This window comes from Adiantum capillus-veneris, chromosome 30 (assembly GCF_014529385.1).
Source record: "Adiantum capillus-veneris isolate H3 chromosome 30, ASM1452938v2, whole genome shotgun sequence".
In the NCBI taxonomy this organism is placed as follows: domain Eukaryota; kingdom Viridiplantae; phylum Streptophyta; class Polypodiopsida; order Polypodiales; family Pteridaceae; genus Adiantum; species Adiantum capillus-veneris.
The window spans coordinates 78,397,199-78,421,866 of record NC_140960.1 but is presented as its reverse complement, the minus strand read 5'-3'; the positions used below and the strand labels follow the sequence as shown (position 1 = coordinate 78,421,866).

General features: G+C 44.3%; 1 protein-coding gene across 1 annotated transcript in view; it reads left to right on the top strand.

Annotated features, from left to right (window-relative positions):
- The first annotated feature begins 693 nt into the window (after positions 1–693).
- The window catches only part of SBI1 (Leucine carboxyl methyltransferase), a 116,137-nt gene continuing 92,162 nt past the window's right edge, over positions 694–24,668 (top strand). The window contains exon 1 of the mRNA XM_086506432.1: positions 694–872. Coding sequence (XP_086362558.1) covers positions 796–872 — 77 coding nt within the window. The 5' untranslated portion in view covers positions 694–795. The remainder of the gene's footprint in view (positions 873–24,668) is intronic.

The following is a 24,668-nucleotide window of genomic DNA, read 5'->3' as shown; positions in this document are numbered from 1 at the left end:
CAATCTCTCCCAAATCACACCACTCTCTTCCGGACTGATGAAGGTTTCTTCAACCCCTTTATGAGGATGATGTAAGCAACTGCAATCGAATTTCACCATCAACCCAATCCGTGCCACGTCAATCAGGATGATGTCCACTCTGCTCTACTCAGAACCATCTCTTCCCCTCTGTAACATTCTTTGTACTTGTCAATTTGAAAGTTTAAGGTTGCATATTGTGAATGCACCTTTGAAAATTTGTTTCTCTTCTTCTTTGTAGGCAACTGTGCTTAGCAGCGTAAAAAAGTAGAGAGAGAGAGAGAGAGAGAGAGAGAGAGAGAGAGAGAGAGAGAGAGTGACTTTGGAGATCCCAGTTGCTACCCATCTCTTTCTGGATTTTGTCAACAGAACAATCGATGTTGGCTTCTAGCTTCTAGCTCTATGTAGACCCTTAGCTTTCAAAGCATCATCAACGTCCCCTGTCTAAAGTTGATTTTTGAACATGATAATTAGACGATTGCATGAGATTTGTAAACTAAAGAAAGCCTCAGAGTCATGGCCGTTCGATTTGGATTCAAGGGAATGGCTTAGATCATGCCAAGCGGCTCCTTATGGTTACAAGAGCACATTAGGCTTACCAAGTAAATATGGACGTGTGACACGTGTTTGACTACTCTCTCTCTCTCTCTCTCTCTTTTGGGATAGTTTCCTACGACGTTAAAATTCTTCTCTCTCTCTCTGTCTCTCACACACACAGGTCAGTTGGGATTTTTCCTACGACGTTAAAATCTCTCTCTCTCTCTCTCTCTCTCTAGCATGGAGGCATCTCATGGCAGCTTCAGCGTGGACGCAGCAGTACAGGCTACGAATGATGAGGCCTCTACTAGCAAGTTGTAAGTCCCAATCTCGCTTCTGCTCTACCTGTACCTCGACTACATTTGTGTGTGTGTGTGTGTGTGAGAGAGAGAGAGAGAGAGAGAGAGAGAGAGAGAGAGAGAGATTATATTACGCCGGCAAAAGGTCAACCTGGTGTTTCAGTGATCCGTGTCATCCATTTTCTATGGAAAAAACATAAAAAAGCCATGCATCCTATCTTTAAATGCTATAAGGTTATGCTTTGTGGGCACTTATAAAGAGTACATGGGATGCTAAAAGAAGAGCCCCCAAAAGCTACTGTCCTAAAAGCAACTTATCCCAAAAACCTATGCTCCTAAAAGCTAATGCAAAAATTGCTAATCAGCACTAGAAACCTCGGAAATCCGTACAACTGCCACGTGGCACCTGTCAACGCAAAATCCAAAAATCTGCCACATCAGCAATCAACACGATATTTGGCATGTCCGTAGAGTATTTGCCACGTCATCAGTTGTTAACGCAAGGTCGCTAGCTTAGTTTATTATAGGTTTCATCAGACGGGGTCCTATAAGTTGGTATAAACTTCTGCTTCTTCTTCTTCTAGATTTTAGGCCTCTCGGCCGGGATGTGCAAAACACAGTCAAGTTAGCTCTCGGGACCCGAAGGTCACATGGTTTTCTAGGATCATGCAGTTTTGAAAACCACATAGAGATTTGATCACTACATAGAGGATTCTGGCTTTGACCAAGAGATTGGCATGGATTGTATTTCTAGGGAGTGAATCTGGGGTAGGCCAAACGAATGCACTGGACTTGATGCGTCTATGATCTTGACGCAAAAATCCTAACCCTAAAACCAGTCACATCTCTACAGTTCTTACAGCAGTTCAACAACCTTTATTCACTTGGAAATGACACCAAAGAATCCAAGTTGTCTCTTGCAACTGCCTTTTTCAAAGATAATGCTATGCAATGGTGGAGTTCATTGCCCACAATGCTTCATGCTCCAAGGACATGGCAAGCTTTTGAGAATATTTTTTCTCGGAGTTACCTTACATCTCTCTTTGAGGCAACTTATAGCAGAGTGGTATAATTTGAAGATGATCTAAGCCTGTAGAGGACTACAATCGGAGATTCTCGGATGTGTATCTACGAGTTTCTTTCTTAAAAAATTTAACATTTTGTCTTCCTCGCTACAAGAGTTGTAAGGTGTAGTGGAATGATTGTTTGCGCTTTGCTCAAGATGAGTGCTCCGAACTGTGCTCAAGGTTCCTTTTGTTCTTATGGAAGGTAGAGCCTTCCATTCTTAATGAGAGAATGCTATGATCACAAACAAAGTGAATGGACACTGTGCGTGCAAGTGTACGAGACTGAGAGATAGAGAGAGAAGAGAATACGACACCAGAGACGTTGTAAAACCCTCTTCCGAAGGCCCCACTCTCGTCGGCGAGAGTGGTCTACTTATGATTGCACAATCTGGTACAATGGTGATGCATGAGACTGATGCAAGTCTAGGCTATGTCGACGATGACGACGGTGACGACGAAGTCGACCTAAGGGCTAAAATCTGCAATCTTTCTACTGCTGTCCAAAAACGCTATAGGCTGAAGTCTGCGAATGTTCTATTTGCTGAATTCTGACTTTATGTCGGTGACGATGTTGATGACGACGAGGAGCTGAAAACGCAAATGCTGAAATCCGCGATTTCTGGGCTGAAACTGTAAACCTTGTGAAAACTGACCGTGCGGCGAGGAACTGCTGCGGGAAGGTGAGATCTGCGAGGTTCAGGACTTGATCTTCGAAGTCTAATTGCTGAAAACTGGAAACGCTGGTCCTAGGGCTGATTCTGTTGCGATAGATGTGCAAAACGCTGAGGTTGCTGGCAGATGCAAAAATGCTAGGGTTGAAAAAGGTGTTTCTGTCGTCGCGGTTCTGCAAATGCAAAAACGCTAGGCTGATCTGTTGGGGTCTTGTCGCCGGGATCTGCAAAGGCAAAACGTTGGCTGATCTTGTGAGGAAAACGCTAGGTGATGCAGGATCTGCAAAACGCTAGGTCTCCTGGGGGTGTGTCTGCTGAGAAGTTACCTGTTGAGCGTGGAGCTCCTGCTGCCTCTTCTGCCAAATAGTGCTAGCTTTGGTTTGCTTATATATTTTCTTAGCAAAATTGCCCTGTCACAAAGTGAGGACGTGGCGGACAGCAGAAACCCTAATTTTTGCCAAAAACCCTAAAATTCCGGAAATCGCGGAGGCTGAATTTTTTATTATTTTTAATGATGAGCGACGCAAATCTTGCTTTTTCTCTACGCAATGAGAAAGAGAATGCTTTTGCTTTCAAGTTTTGACTCTCTGTGAGAGAGAGAGAGCAATTGCTTTTGATTTGAAGCTTTTGGGGCTCTGCTTTTGGGTATTTCTTGTAACCTTTAAATTAGTGGTGAGGGCCTCACTTCTCAGAGCATCTGGACGCAGAGTCAGAGAGTGAATCCCGACCCACTCTCTTGTACTTTGAACTGATTAATATAAAAAGAAATACCGAAAGGGGCGCCAGTCTTTGGGGCCAATATCTGTAGGCACGGAACTCCGTCGGGTCAGTGCAAATCTATTGTGATCTGTGAATTGTTTTAAAGTGGTTATTTGGTGCTGTCGCTTTTGATTCTTGACTTGGAGTATCCAAGGTGGTATCAGAGCACGGCCGATTTCTCTTCTACGGGAAATCTGATCCCCAATTTTTTTTTCGCGGCACTTATGGCTTCACGCAAGGATCAGTCGACTCCCTCTGCATCTGGAGATGCGGGCAGGGATCACAACGAAGATTCCGACAGAGAGTATGGCCCGCCTCGGCCTACTCAGGCGGAGCGGCGAGAGATGGAGCGTCGCTAGTTGATCGGCGATGCAACGAAGATGATGCTCAATTTTGCGAAGGACCCAAAATTTGCAAATATTTGAGCGAGACTTCTTTTCAAGAAGTGCATGAGCAGTGGCAGAAAACCACTACACCCACTCTCAAGAAACCTTTTGCTCACAAGAAATATTCCAGAGAAGGAATTAGAAGAGGTGGTTGATGCACGGATTGCTCAGCTTTTTGACGTGCAAAAGAAAGCCAAAAAGCACGGCAAAAACCAGAAGAAAATTACTGACTTCCCGGGATATTTGGGTCATCAGTCGACTTTTGACAAGGCAAAGAAATGGAAGAAGCGTGCTCGATTTGAAGGAGTACCCAGTTCTTCTTCTTCTTCTTCTTCTTCTTCATCTGACAGTTCTTCTAGCTCTTCAGATACGAGCGAAGAAGACACAAAAGGTAAAAAGCGAAGCAAGAAACAAAGCTTCGGAAAGGGCAAGAAAAGGCAAAGAAGGCTACATCTCGCCCAGAGACTGACAGTTCTACTGGGGACTCGTCTACAGACAGCTCAGATTCCGATGATGGAAACTTTTATGCGAACAAGAAGAATTTTTACAAAGCTAACCAGTATGACTTTCTCGAAGATAAAAGCAAGAAAGTCCGAGAGTTTAAGGAAGGTGGCCACTCGATCAAGTTTGATACTTTTTCAGGATACTCAAATGCTTCGAAGGCTTTGTCTTTTATACAGCAGTTTGACATTGCTTTCGCGGGAGGACGCTATTGAGAGCACTCCAAGATTCGGAGAGCTGCCTCTTACTTTAAGGGGAATGCTCGTACTTGGTGGTCCACGCTTTTTTTAAACAAGACTGCGCCAGTTAAATGGCTGAAATTTAAGAAGCTTTTTATTTCTTCTTGGTTGCGCAAGAATATGAACGAGATATACGAGCTGCTTGGAACCATCTTCGGATGACCAAGAAAGATACAATCAATGCTTACTGTGAAAGATTCTGGAGCTCTTTTCTACCCGCCTTTTCATTCAAGAAGATCTCGTTCAGAGAACGGATCGAGCGGTTTACCTTGGGTCTACCTTCGGAGATCCGAGATCACTGCTTGGAACAGAAGTCAGCTTCTATTCAGGAGTTAATGAGTCATGCGAAGTGGGGCTTTGCCATTCACTCTGGCAGTCTGACCTATCCCACAGATGAAGCCATGACACAACGAGCCGAACAGACTTCTGGGAATGAAAGTAGAAAGAAAAAGAGCAACCAAGAGAAAAAGGATGCACGACCCAAGCTTACTTCTGAGGAGAGAGCTCGCTTCATCAGAGAGGGGAAGTGCTTTGGATGCGGAGAACATGGACATATCTCCGCCAAGTGCCCTAAAAAGGCACAGAGAGAACAGAATGATAAAGACGACGATAGGCGTGAGTTCGAGAGCAGCTGAGGAACGTGGCAGAAAAGGCAGATAGAAAAGCAGAACTGGTACCACATGGCGTGGGACCTGCACTGAATCTAATGAATGAAAGTACAAACTTTGCCGCTTTTGGAGCAAAGTGAAGGATCAGGAAGCTCTTTTGAAGGAGCCAAGGCCAACTTCTTTTCACTTGGAATTGGCGGCTCGATTTGGAATTATGCCCGACAGACTGACGCCACAGGCGGAGGTAGTTCGACTAGCAACTGGATGGGATGTTGCCATTACACCGAGCATTGGCAAACTTCGTTTGCAATGACAGGGGTGTTCAGGGCACGCGAGTGACGTTCTACTCAGGATCCCTTGGTACCACAAGAACTACGCCGTGGTTGACTACCGGGCCGAGAAAGCGACTTTGATAAATGAAGGGCTTAGAGATTGTCTCCCGGCGCGAGTCGGATCCGATGATTTCATTTTTGATCTCCCGAGAACACAGAATGATCACGATGATTTTCCGATTACATGGCACGTCTGAGACGATTGTCTCCGACAGAGATCCCAAATTTATGAGTTTGTTTTGGAAGGCAATTTGGGAGAACATTGGCTCGTGGTTGTAGTTCTCATCATCATTCCACTTGCAGCCTGACGGGCAATCTAAGATTGCCAATTCAGTGGTTTTAGATTTATTGAAGTCTTGTATCTCGGATGAGAAGACTCAATGGGAAAAGAACTTATCTTTGGTGGAATTTGCCTACAATAACAAGATACACTCTTCGATGGGGAAGACGCCATTTGAGATTGTTGAAAGTGCTGCGAAGGTTCCATCCTTCCTTAGCGCGAAATATTAGATATTTGAAGTGGATGAGTATTCGCGAGATTTGGATACGGCTTTTGCCAAGGTTCGCTATACTTTGCAGAAGTCTCAAGATTGACAGAAAAAGTCAGCGGATTGCCATTGTCGCGACTTGAAACTGAAGGAGGATGATTGGGTGCTCTTACGTTTTGAGAAGGCACGCCTAAGAAAGAAAAAGGGAAAGGAGAGGCTTTCTCCAAAGCTTAGTGTGCGATACTACGGACCTTTCCAGATTATTGAAAAGATAAATGATGTCTCCTTCCGATTGAAACTGCCAGATACTTGGAGGATTCACAATGCATTGCATGTGAGTCTCTTGAAACCTGTTAAGGGTGATGTGCCTGATGATGGGGAGCCTGATGAGCAACACGCAGTGGAAGAAAACGAGGAGACCCTTGTTCCTGAACAGATTTTGGCACATACGGATACGAAGAAAGGTAAAGTCCGAAGGCGGTTCTTGGTTAAGTTAAAGAACTTTCCTGCATTTGATGCGAAGTGGATGGAGGAGGAGGACCTAGCAGATACTCCTCGGATTGTGAACTTATGGAATGGAATTCCTGATAATGATACTGATTTGTTCTTGACTTCTTTTGAGTGCAGTAACTGATAGCCGAAATGACTGCAGCATTTTGGTCTGATTGATCTCGAATAGACATGGTTGCAATAGGGGTTAGTCAATCGGACATCGATGAGGTCCCGATTGGACCTAGATGTGATTGCTAGCTACATTGCCGATAAATCATGGTCTAAGATCCGAATGAATGTTGAATGTCATGTGATGTGACTGTCGATTTTGTACATGTGCTAGATGTGTGTTCCTAGTACGTAGGTACTAACAGTCAGTGTCTGCTAAGACGGTTTATGGCTTTTGTCGGTTTTGCAGGCGTAATCACGGTCGATTACAATGCTTTCAAGAGGGGGGTATGTCACAAAGTGATGACGTGGCGGACAACAGAAACCCTAATTTCTGCCAGAAACCCTAAAATTCCGAAAATCGCGGAAGCTGAATTTATTTTTTATTTTTATTTTTTAATGATGAGCGACGCAAATCTTGCTTTTTCTCTACGCAACGAGAAAGAGAGAGAGAATGCTTTTGCTTTCAAGTTTTGACTCTCTGTGAGAGAGAGAGAGCAATTGCTTTTGATTTGAAGCTTTTGGGGCTCTGCTTTTGGGCATCCCTTGTAACCTTTAAATTAGTGGTGAGGGCCTCACTTCTCAGAGCATTTGGACGTAGAGTCTGAGAGTGAATTTCGACCCACTCTCTTGTACTTTGAACTGATTAATATAAAAAGAAATACCGAAAGGGGCGCCAGTCTTTGGGGCCAATATCTCTAGGCACGGAACTCCGCCGGCCAGTGCAAATCTATTGTGATCTGTGAATTGTTTTGAAGTGGTTGTTTGGTGCTGTCCCGGTTGATTCTTGACTTGGAGTGTCCAAGTCTGTTACATGCCCTACCTAACTTTGTTGGAAAGTCACTTAAATTAATAAGTGAAAAATGTCAAAAATAGGGAAAATAGGCTAAATGCACTGGAAAATTCCCTTGATGGAATGTGATGGATTCTGATGGGAGTACTGATGATCATGCTGTGTGCAACCAGAGGATATGCATCTACACTAAGTGACTGGGCATGCACGGTCTACGAATAGACTCACAAAAGTGCCAGATCACTTCTAAATCTAAACTAACTTAACTGAACTGAACCCTGATCATGCTGAAGCTTGTCCACGGACACTTAGGGTTGGATGTGTCACGTGACATCCCCTCCTTTTCAAAGTGAGGTACTGGTACCGAACTGTATGGCGTCAATGGAGATCACCAATAGCATCCGAAATCTTGGAAGGGACTCTTCGCCGGCCCACTCTTGAACTTCATAAAGGTCTGCAACGCTTGCTTCTTTGGGCCGCGCCTAAAGCGACAGTCTTCTGTGGCTCCTTCGATGCATTAACTTCGTTTAGAGTCCTGCTTCTTTCTTCTTCAAGAATCTCCATGGCTGAAAATTCCTGAAACCATTTCCAACACAAAACCATGAACATACCCATTCCATGTAAAGTGAGTGGAAAAAATCTTGTCTTCCTCAAAGACTGTGCATGCAATGTCGATGAATCAATAGACGGAGTGCCAAACCGTTCATCACACACAAGCAAAGAATGAGATCGAATCTCTCTCTTATGATCTAGAGAAATCAACTGTGGCAATTCACAACGGAAATGCCCATGCTTGGTGCTCATACTTCCATGTGCTCTTTCTACCAATGTGTCGTGCCAAGGAAGAGACATGTACTGTGACTTTCTTGAATGCATACTTTTCAGCTTTTCATGAAAAATCCGCATACATTCGTGCTCATCCATGAGTGAAACGTGCTCAACGTACAATATGTCATGCCTAAGAAAAGGGATCACATAGAGACACTGACTAAAATACAGGAAACGATCACGAATGAAACACTCGAACAATGCGTGCGTATCAATCATGCGACCACATAATACTTCCTGTGAGGGTTCTTTGGACCTAGGCTCGAGAGCCAAGATCGGTTCTTCTTGAATGATCGAATCGTCCTATGGGGGTTCTTTGGACCTCGACTCGAAAGCCAAGATCGATCCTTCGTGATTGATCGAATCTGCAATGAGGTTAGCTTCGCTAGAAAAAGCATCAACTAACACATCATCCTGGTGAACAATCACCTCTTCTTCATGCAACTTATCATGCTTTTGAGAAATCACATCTTGATCATGCAAATCATCATGCTTGTCTTTATCATTCAAATCATCATGCTGATCATTGTCAATCAAATCATCATGCTTATCATTGTCATTCAAATCATCATATAAGTCATTGTCAATCAAATCATCATCATGCTTCACACAATCATGCAAATCCTGTGTGTCATGCTTTGGAGAAGAAGAGACTGAGAGAGTCTCCTTTTCCCGATTCTTTTGCATCTGTGCCTGAACTTGAGAAAAGAGTCGCAAGAACTCTTGCATGCTTGCTTTGTTCTCGCGAACAAATCTTGCTTCTCTTTCTTTGTGTGGGGGAGCAGGAGAGAGAGCCCACTTGCTGTCCTATGCAATGAGAGTGAAGGAGAAGAGGAGAGAGGCGCTGTAGAAGCACACGCAGAGAAGAACGTGAGAGAGAGAGAGAGAGAGCTCGTCAAAAAAATTGGGAGAAGTCACGCTATTTTCTTTTGGGCTTCACATTTGAGTATATGAGTAAGTGACTAGGGGGCCATTCACACTTGGGCCCCCTCACTTATAAGTCTTTTTAACTTATAAGTTAATAAGTACAAGGCACTTAGGCCTTTATTCCCTAACAACCTCCCACCTAAAGGCAATGTACCTTGGGAGATCAAAGAATCAACTAACTATGATACATCAGCTGATCATGCACTTACTCATCCAAAACCCATCATCTGTCGGCAATATGCAAACCGCTCTGCTGGAAGACTCTTGGTCAAAAGATCTGCAGGATTGTCATCTGTGTGCACCTTGACAAGTGTAATGCACTTGTCATCAAGCACACTCCTGATAAAATGATACTTCACCTCTATGTGCTTTGTCTTGGCATGAAAAACAGGATTCCTTGCAAGCATAATAGCACTCTGACTATCACAGTGTAGCACAGGAACCGGTGACTTAATGCCAAGTTCTTCTACCAAACGCATGAGCCACAAAGCTTCTTTGCATGCCTCAGTGGCAGCCACATACTCAGCCTCAGTGGTAGACAAAGCAACACATTTTTGCAGTCTAGAAATCCAAGAAACTGCACCTCCTGTGAATGTAAACACATATCCAGAGGTAGACTTCCTGCAATCTGGATGTCCAGCAAAATCTGCATCTGTAAAGCCATGCACAGATGTCTCACTCTTCCCAAAACAAATGCACAAGTCTTTAGTGCCTTTCAAGTATCTCAAGATACACTTCACTGCTTCCCAATGCTTTTTGCCAGGATTGCTTATGTACCTGCTTACCACTCCCACCGCAAATGCAATGTCCGGACGTGTAGCAACCATAGCATACATCAAACTGCCAACGGCTGATGCATAAGGAATCTTGGCCATTTCAGCCCGCATATCATCTGTGTTTGGGCAGTCATGTGCAGTCAGTTTTACATATGGAGGCAGCGGAGTACCAAGTGCCTTTCCCCCATCCATATGAAAACGATGTAGCACCTTATTAACATAATCTCGTTGAGATAGATACAGACGCCTGTTGGGTCTATCTCGAGAGATACGCATGCCCAAAATATGATTAGCATCACCAAGATCCTTCATGTCAAAGCGATTCTTTAAGCTTTGCTGTAATGCATCCAACTCCGTGACATTTTTTCCCGCAATAAGCATGTCAGAATTACTTCTTTTGTATCCTTGAGACCTCATGAATGTATCAAACTTGTGATACCATGCACAGGGAGACTGTTTCAAACCATACAAGCTCTTCAAGAGTCTACATACTTTCTTCTCTTGCCCCTTTGACACAAAACCTTCTGGCTGCATCATATAGAGCATCTCAAGCAAATCGCCATGCAAAAACGCTGTTTTGACATCCATTTGCTTTAACTCCATATCTTCAGAAGCAACCAGGCCTAAAACAAGACGTAATGTGGCAAGCTTTACAACAGGAGAAAAAATCTCATCAAAATCCACACCATGCTTTTGCTTGTACCCTTTAGCAACCAAACGTGCCTTGTACTTAGAAGAAGCATCAGATGTGACCTTGGTCTTGTAAACCCATTTACATGGCAGAGCCTTATGCCCTTTAGGCAAATCAACCAAGTCCCATGTATGGTTTTTCTCCAAAGACTGCATTTCCGAAACCATTGCTTTGAACCATTTCTTACTGTCTTCCCGTTGCATAGCCTCTTTATAGCAAGACGGCTCACCACAATCAGTAAGCATGACATAGTCCAAAGACGGTTCATATCTATCGGGGGGCCTTGTCACCCGAGTAGATCTACGCACCCAATGATCCATAACAGGTGGATTTTCAGCCTGTAAACCATCAAAAACAACAGGCTGTTCAGCCGGTTGCATCGCAGCAACGGGCGGTCTAGGAGCATCAACCTGTTCCCCTACCTGTGGTGCATCAATGGCAACTTGTTGGGGCTGATTTTCAGCAGCTAATGGCTGATTTTCAGCACCATTTTCAGCATGTAAAGGCTGCTGAACATTGGGCCTTCTTGGCTGTCCATATGTAACATCTTCACGAAAAACAACCCGGCGCACTTCCTCGACCTTTGTGGGCTGTTTGTGCATGCAATTCTCATTGAAGATGACATCATTGCTGCGTATGATTTTCCGTAATGCGGGATCCCATAATCTATACCCCATTTCACCATCCTCACCATATCCTAGGAAAATGCATTTATGAGACTTTGGTTCTAGTTTGGTGCGCAGTTCACTCCGGATGTGAACATAAGCCTCACAACCAAACACTCTTAAATGTGCATATGAGGGTGGCTTGCCAGACCACACCTCCTCAGGCACCTTTCCACCCAAAGCCTTGCTAGGTGAGCGATTAATCAAGTGAATAGCTGTTTGCACAGCTTCTGCCCAAAAACCATGAGGTAATGCAGCATGTGACAGCATACTCCGAACTTTCTCTTGGATAGTCCGGTTCAATCTCTCTGCAACTCCATTCTGAGAGGGATTAAAAGGAGCCGTGAGCTCTCTTTTAATACCTTTAGTAGCACAAAAGTCAATAAATGCTTTTGATACATACTCCCCCCCATTGTCTGAGCGCAAAGACCTAAGCTTCTTGTCAGTTTGATTCTCAACAAACGCAAGAAACTTCTTGAAAGTATCCAAAACATCGCTTTTAGCACGTATTGGATACACCCACACCTTACGTGTAGCATCATCGATAAACGAGACAAAATATTTCTTTCCCCCTAAGGACAACTGTGGCATTTCACATACATCGGAATGCACTAAGTCTAACCTGTCAGACTTCAAAGAAAGAGACCTTTTGTGCGGTGTTTGACTGTGCTTACCATAAATACAGTGCTCACAGTGAGAAAAATCAGCATACCTCAAACACGGCAAATAACCACAACGAGACAGAGTTTCCATTCCTCTTTTACTCATGTGTCCCAACCGGCCATGCCACAAAGAAACACTTGGCTGCTCGGTTACGGCGACAACATGGTCACGCACACTAGATACATGCAAAGGATACAAAGTGTCCGATTTACAACCCTTGGCTACAATCCGGGTCCCTTTACAAATTTTCCACTTGCTATCACCAAAAGTGGTATGATAGCCTGCATCATCTAGCTGCCCTGTACTAATCAAACTCTTCTTGAGTTGTGGCACATGGCGCACTTTGTGCAAAACAAAAGTCATACTATCAGCAAAGGAAAACTGGACACTGCCAATACCTGCAATGTCACATGCATAGTTATCTCCCAAATAAACAGTGCCCTGCACCTCACTTGAGTACTGTGTAAACCAATCCCTATGAGGTGTTACATGAAAGGAGGCACCTGAATCAAGAATCCAAGTATGCATGTCCACATCAGAACCCATAGCAAGGGTATGTGCATCCACAGAAGAGGCATTGAGTACATCAGTGCTGCTGTCACTGTCACAACTACTAGCAACATTGATTTCCTCAATCAACACAATGCTCTTCTTGGCATTTCCCTTGTCCTTTGCATCAGTTTCAGCACCCTTGTTCTTCTCTTTCTTCCACTCATAGCATTCCCGTTTATAATGCCCTTTCTTTCCACAATGATGACACACAACATCTTTCCTACGAGATTTGCTGCGTGCCCTGTCCTTACTGTCAGATTTCTCCCTCTGTTGAGACCTGCCTCTCAAGTGCAATGCATTAGAAGACCCACCTGTGGTGTTCTTCCTGTTCATCTCTTCCATCAAGAGAGAACTCTCTACATCTGCATACTTAAGTGACGCACTTGAGTTACTAAGAGCTGTCCGGAATACATCCCAACTCTCGGGCAATGTGCATAGCAGAAAAGTAGCTTTGAACTCCTCATCAATCGTGAATTCCAGCTCTGTCAGTTGGCTGAAAATAGAATTGAATTCATTGAGGTGCACTGACATGTGCGTGCCCTCCTTCATGCGGAGATCCATAAGCTTCTTAAGCCAATACACTTTACTGGCAGCACTCTGCTGTGCATACAACTCGTCTAAACGCTTCCACATGCCCCATGCTGTCTGCTCATTCTCTACATTGAAGAGTAAATTGTCAGACACCGAAAGCATGATCGTGGAGCGAGCCAACTCGTCCACTTCTTCCCATTCTTCAACCTCCATATCAACCGGTTTCACACCCTGTAACTTAATAGGTTTCGCCTGTTTCTTCTGCAACATCACATTATAACATTGCTTCTTCCATATAGCAAAGTTATGGGCACCTTCAAGCTTGCGAATGTGCAAGAAATTGCCACTTTCATTGCTAGAAGCCATTCTGAGTGATTGCAAACACTGAAACCCTGTTTTGCCGACCTAAACACGCCCAAATGTGCGCAATCGGGCAAAAAACAGCTTGCTGTTACAGAAAAACAGCGAGCAAATTTCACGCGAAATCACCCCAAAACGGCGTACATTCACTGCCAAACCCTTACCAAAGGTTTCCACAAGGTGTATACATCATTTGCTTGCTGAAATTCCCTGTTTTGGGGCAAAAATCAGACCTGTAAACACCTGTTTTGCTGAATTTTCAGAACCTCGTTGGTGGAAACACCTGTAAGATTGACCTGTGAGACTTGCCCTAATGAAATTGCATCAAATTGACCCCGAACTTGGTCAATTTCAGCAGAAATAGGCTGCTGTTCGCCAGTTTTTGAAACCCTAATTTTGGGGAAACTGTCACCGGAGGTCGATTCTACACGGTGAGAGGATCCCTTCGCGACAGAGTTGATCGAAAACGGTTGAATATCCTTCCCGCAGCGAGCAAGAACAGAATTCTGATCTGTGTTGCGAAGATGGCTCTCTTGGAAACCCTAAAGCTCTGATACCATGTGTGGGGGAGCAGGAGAGAGAGCCCACTTGCTGTCCTATGCAATGAGAGTGAAGGAGAAGAGGAGAGAGGCGCTGTAGAAGCACACGCAGAGAAGAACGTGAGAGAGAGAGAGAGAGAGCTCGTCAAAAAAATTGGGAGAAGTCACGCTATTTTCTTTTGGGCTTCACATTTGAGTATATGAGTAAGTGACTAGGGGGCCATTCACACTTGGGTCCCCTCACTTATAAGTCTTTTTAACTTATAAGTTAATAAGTACAAGGCACTTAGGCCTTTATCCCCTAACACTTTGTTCTCGCGATCAAATTTTGCTTCTCTTGCTTTGGCTTCCAAGCGTGCATGCTTGCTCTCACGCGGTATGGCTGCCATTCTTTCTTGGTATTTGCGCTCTATGGATGCTATTCTTTCTTCGCTTTCTAACTTCCTGTCCATTATCCTCTTGTCGAAAGCCTCCATAGGAGTTAGTGCAATCCTTGTTGTAGATGGGAAAGGGGCAGGGTTGGAAAAACCTTCTGGTGGGGAAAATTCTTCTTAGCCTCTCTCATGCTCATCACCTCCAAGCGAAGTATCCATTCCGCTTCGAGTGATGACCATTCTGAAGTCGTGGGTTCTTGTGGGTTCTTAAGTTCACGAGAAACTTGGGTTCTTGGGGGTCTTGGGTTCTTAAGTTCACGAGAAACTTGGGTTCTTGGGTTCTTGAGGGTCTTGAGGTTCTTGAGGTTTTCTTTCGCTTGCAAACCGCGTTTGAGAAGGATCTTCTCTTCACCCGAGTGCTACTCCTTTCCGCGGGCGCACCCCTTGGCGGCCTTGCGCTCACACCATGGTTACTTTTCCCACCTCATGTCGAGTGGCCGGCCGCTAAGTGCACGGTCCGCTCTCAATGAGTGAAAAGAGACACAAGGGGAGGCTGGACAAGCCCTCCTTTCTTGGGATTCCTGTCACTCTTCAAAAAACACGATTAGGAATCGACACGCCTAAGCGAACTTGGGTTCGTGCGACCACAATAAGCAAAAAAATTCTTGTGATTCTTGTGGTTCTTTCCTTGAGTGATACAGAACACTGCCAAAGCTCTGATTTCAATGTAACGTGCAGCAGAATGAATGTTTGAGCTTTGCTCAAGATGAGTGTTCCGAAATGTGCTCAAGGTTCCTTTTGTTCTTATGGAAGGTAGAGCCTTCCGTTCTTAATGAGAGAATGCTATGATCACAAACAAAGTGAATGGACACTGTGCGTGCAAGTGTATGAGACCGAGAGATAGAGAGAGAAGAGAATACGACATCAGAGACGTTGTAAAACCCTCCTCCGAAGGCCCCACTCTCGTCGGCGAGAGTGGTCTACTTATGATTGCACAATCTGGTACAATGGTGATGCATGAGACTGATGCAAGTCTAGGCTATGTCGACGATGACGACGGTGATGACGAAGTCGACCTAAGGGCTGAAATCTGCAATCTTTCTACTGCTGTCCAAAAACGCTATGGGCTGAAGTCTGCGAATGTTCTATCTGCTGAATTCTGACTCTGTGTCGGTGACGATGTCGATGAGACGACGATGCGACGACGATGCGCTGAAAACGCAGATGCTGAAATCTGCGTTTTCCGGGCTGAAACTGTAAACCTTGCGGAAACTGACCGTGCGGCGAGGGACTGTTGCGGGAAGGTGAGATCTGCGAGGTTCGGGACTTGATCTGCGAAGTCTAACTGCTGAAAACTGGAAACGCTGGTCCTAGGGCTGATTCTGTCGCGATAGATCTGCAAAACGCTGAGGTTGCTGGCAAATGCAAAAACGCTAGGGCTGAAAAAGGTGTTTTTGTTGCCGCGATTCTGCAAATGCAAAAACGCTAGGCTGATCTGCTGGGGTCTTGTTTCCGGGATCGCTGGCTGATCTTGTGATGAAAACGCTAGGTGATGCTGGATCTGCAAAACGCTAGGTCTCCTTGGGGGGGGGGGGGCTTGTCTGCTGAGAAGGTGCCTGTTGAGCGTGGAGCTCCTGCTGCCTCTTTTGCCAAATAGTGCTAGCTTTGGTTTGCTTATATATTTTCTTAGCAAAATTGCCCTACCTACTTTTGTTGGAAAGTCACTTAAATTAATAAGTGAAAAATGTCAAAAATAGGGAAAATAGGCTAAATGCACTGAAAAATTCCCCTGATGGAATCTGATGGGAGTACTGATCAGGCTGTGTGCAACCAGAGGATATGCATCTACACTAAGTGACTGGGCATGCACGGTCTACGAATAGACTCACAAAAGTGCCAGATCACTTCTAAATCTAAACTGACTTGATTGAACTGAACCCTGATCATGCTGTAGCTTGTCCACGGACACATAGGGTTGGATGTGTCACGTGACAAGAGTATTGTCTTTCGAAACAGGCAACCACTATGCTCATGGAACATACTGTAGTCAGCTATAAACTTATGAAAGGTAACCTTGTTTTTGCATCTGAAAGGCCCAAGAACTCTCTATTAAAGATCAACCTCCACAAAACCGATTTGCTTCTAGAGATCTCCAAGTCAAAGCTTATCACAACTTTTTTAACTCACTCCTAAGCAACAAGAAATCCTTCCGCAAGAAAACATATGTTTTTGATGTTTTTAATGTCACAAAGTGATGACGTGGCTACCTGTATGCATAAACCCTAAAGTCTGGAGAAACCCTAATTCTGGAAAGGGAAAATTACCAAAATACCCCTCTAATTTGTGGAAATTCCCAAAATACCCTTGTATCTATTTTAGCTGGATTGTTCACGATTTCCTAATCTTCATTCTTTTTTGACAATGTATGTCCGTTTTTTAGTGCTTAGCATGTAATTTGTCACAAATTACCTCCCAAAAGAAGACAATTATGTCTAAAAATAATGAAGCAATTCATCTCCAAAGCTCACATAACCAGCTCAAATTCTAGTTTTAGTATCTTGTATTCATAAACAATCAGTCTTCTTATGAAAAGCTACAATTTTTTTAATCTTTGGATAAATTTACTCCCACAACCAAGGGTATTTTGGGAATTTTGGAAAATTTGAAGGGCATTTTGGGAATTTATGACAAAATATGAGGGGTATATTGGGAATTTTTGAAATTTGAAGGGTATTTTGGGAATTTCCACAAATTAGAGGGGTATTTTGGTAATTTCCCCTTCTGGAAACCCTAACCCTAAAACCTGCCAACCCTAATTTTGAAAACCCTAACCCTAAAACCTGCAAACCCTAATTCTTCCCTAACCTAACCCTAACCCTAACCTTAACCTTGCTGATGGCTGACGTGGCAGATTTCCGTACGCTGTGCTGACGTGGCAACCCCCAAAACGCGGCGGAAATTATGGAGGTTGCATTTTGCTTTTGCAGCAGACTTTTGGTTGTTTTTACGCCAAGGATGAGAGAGAGAATCTTTTGCTTTACTTGGATAAGCTCAAGAGAGCTTGTGAGAGAAAAGAGCCTTTGCTTTTTTTTCAGGCTTTTGATTTTAAGCTTTTGGGGCTCTGCTTTTGGCAACCCTTGTAAATAAATAAGTGGATTGGGCTCCCACTCTACAGAGTATATGGACGCAGAGTCTGAGAGTGAGACCCAACCACTCTTGTACTTTGAACACTGATTAATATAAAAAGAAATACCGAAAGGGGCGCCCGTCTTTGGGGCCAATATCTCTAGGCACGGAACTCCGCCTGGCTAGTGTATATCTATTGTGAACTGTGAGCTGTTTTGAAGTGGTTATTTGGTGTTGTCGAGGTAGATTTTTGACTTGGAGTGTCCAAGTCTGTTACAGTGGTATCAGAGCATGGCCGGTTTCTCTTCTACGGGAAATCCGATCCCAATTTTTTTTCCACAGCACCTATGGCTTCACGCAAGGATCAGTCGACTCCCTCTGCATCCAGAGATGCGGGAAGGGATCACAACGAAGATTCCGGCAGAGAGTATGGCCCGCCTCGGCCTACTCAGGCTGAGCAACGAGAGATGGAGCGTCGTCAATTGATCGGCGATGCAACAAAGATGATGCTCAATTTTGCGAAGGACCCAAAATTGGCAAAATATATGAGCGAGACTTCTTTTCAGGAAGTGCACGAGCAGTGGCAGAAAACCACACCACCACCTCCGAAACCCGCTCTCAAGAAACCTTCTGCTCACAAGAAATATTCAGAGAAGGAATTAGAAGAGGTGGTTGATGCACGGATTGCTCAGCTTTTTGATGCGCAGAACAAAGCTAAAAAGCATGGCAAAAAGCAGAAGAAAGGCACTGACTTCCCGGGTTATTTGGGTCGTCAGTCGACATTTGATAAGGTAAAGAAACAGAAGAAGCGTGCTCGATTTGAAGGAGTACCCAGTTCTTCTTCTTCTGACAGTTCTTCTAGCTCTTCGGATTCGAGCGAAGAAGACAGAAAAGGCAAAAAGCGAAGCAAGAAACAACGCTTCGGAAAGGGCAAGAAAAAGGCAAAGAAGTCTAAATCTCGCCCAGTGAGTGACAGTTCTATAGAGGACTCGTCTACAGACAGTTCAGACTCTGACGACGACAACTTTTATGCGAACAAGAAGAATTTTTATAAAGCCAACCAATATGACTTTCTGGAAGATAAAAGCAAGAAAGTCCTAGAGTTTAAGGAAGGTGGACAGTCAATTAAATTTGACACGTTTTTAGGATATAAAGATGCTTCGAAGGCTTTGTTTTTTATACAGCAGTTTGACATCGCTTTCGCGGGAGGACGCTACTCAGAGCACTCCAAGATTCAGAGAGCTGCCTCTTATTTTAAGGGGAATGCTCGAACTTGGTGGTCCACGCTTCTTTTAAACAAGACTGCGCCAATTAAATGGATGAAATTTAAGAAGCTTTTTATTTCTTCTTGGCTAACTCAAGAGTATGAACGCAATATACGAGCTGCTTGGAACCATCTTCAGATGACCAAGAGAGATACAGTAGACGCTTATTGCGAGAGATTCTTAGCTCTTTTCTGCCCGCCTCTTCGTTCAAGAAGATCTTGTTCAGAGAACAGATTCAACGGTTTACCTTGGGTCTACGGTCTACCTACAGAGATCCGAGATCACTGCTTGGAACAGAAGTCAGCTTCTATTCAAGAGTTGATGAGTCATGCAAAACGGGGCTTTGCCATTCACTCTGGTAGTTTGACGTACCCCACCGATGAGGTCATGACACAACGAGCCGAACAGACTTCAACGAATGAAAGTAGAAAGAGAAAGAGTAATCGAGAAAAGAAGGATGCACGACCCAAGCTTACTCCTCAGGAGAGAGCTCGCTTCATTAGGGAGGGGAAGTGCTTTGGATGCAGGGAACATGGACATATCTCCGCGAAGTGGCCTAAAAAGGCACAAAAAGAACAGAACGACAAGGACGATGAAAGGCCTGAGAGTTCGAGAGCAGCTGAAAGCAGGACTAGTTCCAGATTGTGTGGGTACCGATCCCAACACCATGGACGAGAGTACAGAACTTTGCCGAGCTTGGGGCAAAGTGAAAGACCAAGAGGCCCTGATCTTCTTTGATGGAGGAGCCAAGGCCAACTTCATTTCACCAGAATTGGCGGCTCGGCTCGAGATCACTCCCGATCGGATGGGACCACTTGCAGAGGCTGTTCTAGCGGCACCCGGCAGGGACGTAGCCATTACACCTGTCATTGGCAAACTTCGGTTGCATTGTCAGGGGTATTCGGGGCATGATGACTTTTTCATATTGCCTTTGGAAGGTTGTGATGTTCTCTTGGGGATTCCCCGGCACCACAAGAACAACGCAGTGGTCGATTATCGGGCGAGGAAAGCGACATTGACTACAGAGAAGGGCAGAACCATTGTACTTGACATTAAACTGAAGGGTGAGTCTGTCCCTATTGTATCGGCTTCAGCCATTTCTAAATTAATGAAATCCAGTCTGTTTGTTTACTCGATCTTTATGAAAGAATTGAGTGATAAGGATAGGACAAATATGTCTAAACTTGATAAAGAACGCCAAGATTTTTTCCACTCACGCCGATTGCTTCTCATAGGGCCTACCAGGCGAGTTACCACCTGCTCGTCCTGAAGATCATACCATTGATTTGATACGTGGAAGCACACCACCGAACCGGCCACCTTACCGTGTGAGCCGAGCACAGAATGAAGAGATTATGAACCAAGTGAAAGACCTCTTGGAAAAGGGTCTTGTCCAGCCTAGTACTTCACCGTATTGCTCTCCAGTGTTGTTGGTTTTGAAGAAAGACGGATTTTGGAGAATGTGCATCGATTATAGAGCTCTCAACAAAATCACCATCAAGAACAGATTTCCGATTCCTAGGATCGATGATATACTCGATAGATTACAGGGATCCTCGTGTTTTAGCAGGATTGATTTGAAGAGTGGATATCATTAGATCAGAATTGCGTCGGGAGACGTATACAAGACAGCTTTTCGGACGACTTTCATGTTATTTGAGTTTTTGGTGATACCTTTTGGCCTAACCAATCCTCCTGCGACATTTAACCGGATGATGGACAGGATTTTTCAAGAGTACAGGCTATTTGTTGGCACTTTCTTTGACAATATCATTATTTTCTCCAAGGATGAGATAGAACATAGAGATCATTTGCTTCAAGTCTTTCAGGCATTACGAGATCACAAGTTAGTGATTAATGCGAAGAAAAGTGAATTTTTCCTACCAGAGATACACTTTATGGGACATATTGTGTCAGCAGCAGGAGTGCAGATGGATCCGGCCAAGATAGAGACTATCCGTGATTGGCCCGATTTGAAGAATGTCCATGAAGTTAGAAGCTTCTTGGGATTGTGTTCGTACTACAGGTGGTTCATTCGAAAGTTTGCAGAGGTTGCTTCCCCTTTGCATGTTTTGACACAAAAAGGAGTCCCTTTCTCGTGGGGACCCACAGAGGTGACTGCCTTTCAGACTTTGAAAGAGAAATTGACTACGGGACCAGTTTTGACTTTGTCGGACTTGCAAAAGTCATTTGAAGTATATTGTGATGCTTGTGGTCGTAGTCTGGGTGTGGCCTTAATGCAAGAAGGTTATGTCATTGCTTACGAGAGCCGGAATTGACAGCATGCTCTTACTTAGTGGCCGCACTACCTACTCGGAGCGGATTTTACTGTCTTTACAGACCATCAGAGTTTACGCTACTTCTTGTCACAGAAGCAGCTATTGGAAAGCAGATGCGGTGGGCGAACATCTTGTCACAATTTCACTTCCAGATTGTCCATGTTCAGGGACAGAAGAATTTGGTGGCAGATGCTTTGTCTCGGAAGTCGTTAGTTTTGGCTGTTTCCGTGATACATTATAGGAGCTTTGAGGATATGGTCGACCAGTATCCCACATATACGGATTTTGCAGACGTTTTCACACGGATACGGGATGGGGAGACAATAGCGGGATATTTCATTTGGGATGGCTACTTGACGAGGAAAACCATGTTGTGGGTTACAAGCCGTTGAGGGAAAAGGTTATGACTGAATGCCACTGTCCACCTTTTACGGGTCACCGCGGCATTGCTACCACCATGAAAGGGGTAGAGAGATACTTCTTTTGGCCGAGACTCAAGAAGGATGTGGAAGAGTTTGTGAGCAGTTGCTTAGTATGCCAGAAGGTCAAGTTTGATAGGCATAAGGCACAGGGATTGTTACAGCCTTTACCCATACCCACCTGCCCCTGGAAAAGTATTGCAATGGATTTCATTTTTGATCTCTCGAGAACACAGACTGGTCACGATGGCATCTGGACTGTTATTGACAGATTTAGCAAGCAGGCTCATTTCATTCCAGTGAAGAAACTGTCAAGCCGGATCACTTAGCGAGACTGTTTGTGGCCCAGATCTTCAGATTACATGGCATGCCTGAGACGATTGTCTCCGACAGGGACCCAGATTTACGAGTTTGTTTTGGAAGGCAATTTGGGAGAACATTGGCACGCGGTTGCAGTTCTCGTCATCGTTCCACCCACAGACTGACGGGCAATCTGAGATTGCCAATTCAGTGGTTTTAGATTTATTGACGTCTTATATCTCGGATCAGAAGACTCAATGGGAAAAGTACTTACCTTTAGTGGAATTTGCCTACAATAACACGATACACTCTTCGACGGGGAAGGCGCCATTTGAGATTGTTGAAGGTGCTGCGAAGGTTCCACCCTTCCTAAGCACAAAAGATAAGATTTTTGAAGCAGATGAATATACACGAGACTTAGATACGGCTTTTGCCAAGGTTCGCGAGGCTTTGCAGAAATCTCAAGAACGACAGAAAAAGGCAGCGGATCGCCATCGTCGCGACTTGAAATTGAAGGAGGATGATTGGGTGCTCTTACGTTTTGAGAAGGCATGCCTGAGAAAGAAAAAGGGAAAGGAGAGGCTTTTTCCAAAGCTTAGTATGCGATACTCCGGACCTTTCCAGATCTTTGAAAAGATAAATGATGTCTCCTTCCGACTGAAACTGCCTGACACTTGGAGGATTCACAATGCATTTCATGTGAGTCTCTTGAAACCTTTGAAAGGTGATGTGCCTGATGATGGGGAGCCTGATAAGCAACCCGAAGTGGAAGAAAACGAGGAGATCTTTGTTCCTGAATAGATTTTTGCACATAAGGATACGAAGAATAAAGGTAAAGTCCGAAGGCGGTTCCTGGTTAAATTCAAGAACTATCATGCATTGGATCCGAAGTGGATGGAGGAGGAGGACCTAGCAGATACTCCTCAAATTGTGAAACTTTACCTCCAGGCTTTTGGTTTAGCATAGTCTACTCCAAATGGAACCCAGAATTCAGCTTGGCCGGAGATCTAGTGCAGTGGGATGCACAAGAGAAGGTAGTCACTTCGCTCCTTTGTCAACAGATTCCTCGATTTTGATACTAGAGTCGCTGATGTCTCTTTGAGCTTCAGGGATACTGAGAGCTGACAGTATTCTGCTGTATGACTTTATGAAATGGAATTCCTGAATATGATATTGATTTGTTCTTGACTTCTTTTTAAGTGCAGGAACTGATAGACGAAATGACTGCAGCATTTTGGTCTACTTGATCTTGAATAGACATGATTGCAATAGGGGTTAGTCAATCGGACATCGGTGAGGTCCTGACTGGATCTAGATGCGATTGCTAGCTACATTGCAGATAAATCATGGTCTAAGATCCGAAGAAATGTTGAATGTCCTGTGATGTCCTGTGATGTCGTGTGATGTGACTGTCGATTGGTACATGTGCTAGATGTGTGTTCCTAGTACGTAGGTGCTAACAGTTAGTGTCTGCTAAGACGGTTTATGGCCTCTTTCTGTTTTGCAGGTGTAATCGAGGGCGATTACAATGCTTTCAAGAGGAGGTATGTGATGACGTGGCTACCTGTATGCATAAACCCTAAAGTCTGTAGAAACCCTAATTTTGGAAACCCTAACCCTAAAACCTGCAAACCCTAATTCTGCCCTAACCTAACCCTAACCCTGTTGATGGCTGACGTGGCAGATTCTCGTACGTTGTGCTGACGTGGCAGCCCGCAAAACACGGCAGAAATTATGGAGACTGGATTTTGCTTTTACGGCAGATTTTTGGCTGTTTTTAAGCCAAGGATGAGAGAGAGAATCTTTTGCTTTACCTGGATAAGCTCAAGAGAGCTTGTGAGAGAAAAGAGCCTTTGCTTTATTTTCAGGCTTTTGATTTTAAGCTTTTGGGGCTCTGGTTTTGGCAACCTTTGTAAATAAATAAGTGGATTGGGCTCCCACTCTACAGAGCATCTGGATGCAGAGTCTAAGAGTGAGATCCAACCACTCTTGTACTTTGAACACTGATTAGTACAAAAAGAAATACCGAAAGGGGCGCCAGTCTTTGGGGCCAATATCTCTAGGCACGGAACTCCGCCAGGCCAGTGTAAATCTATTGTGAACTGTGAACTGTTTTGAAGTGGTTATTTGGTGCTGTTGCGGTAGATTCTTGACTTGGAGTGTCCAAGTCTGTTACATTTAATCCGGTCACACTCTTAACAATTGTCTGGATAGGACAGACAAGCCACGAGCGAGCAATCACCTATCAAAAAGGGGGAGACAACGATGGGATTAGTTTCTAATGTTTATGCAATAACTCTTTTTGATTCTCAAAAGAGTTATGTAGGAGGGCCTATGCCATATATGGTACCAAAGCACTTTATTTCTTTGATCTTGGAGCCACAAAGAATTGACTTTATAAAATCTTTGGGAGTTGATTATGATCAAGTTGGCTTAGAAATGAATGCCTTCAAAAGTTGCATTTAGAGCCTAGGGCCTTTAAATATGAGGCCTAGCCTCAACTGTAAATTGGATGAGGTGCATGGGTGCACAAAATTGTAATCTCCTGATGAATAAATAAAGAAATATTGTCACAAAGTGATGATGTGGCATGACCTAAAGGATAGACTTCGGAGAGAGAGGGGTCATATGCCTAGTGAAAGTTGCGGAAGAAGTTTTACCAACTTTAAAGTCTTGCCAAGTGGCCCAATTTTAAAAGTTAAGTTCCTACCAACTTATGGGAACCTATCCGATGGGGCCTAAGGGACACAAGGGATAAAAAGAACTTGCGTGAAGTCTGATGATGTGGCAGCTGCATGGACGCTCGCGAATCGCGTTGATGTCGTGGCAGTTGTACGGATGCTCGCGTTTTACGCTGCTGACGTGGCAGGCCGTATGGACTTCCGCAAAATGCACTGACAGCTTTAACGCTAGCTTTTGGGAGTTCAGTGCTTTTCAGGAAAGTGCTTTTGGGGCTTTGGTTTTGGGCATCCCTTGTAATGTTTATAAGAGCCCCTGGGCCTCACTCTGCAGAGC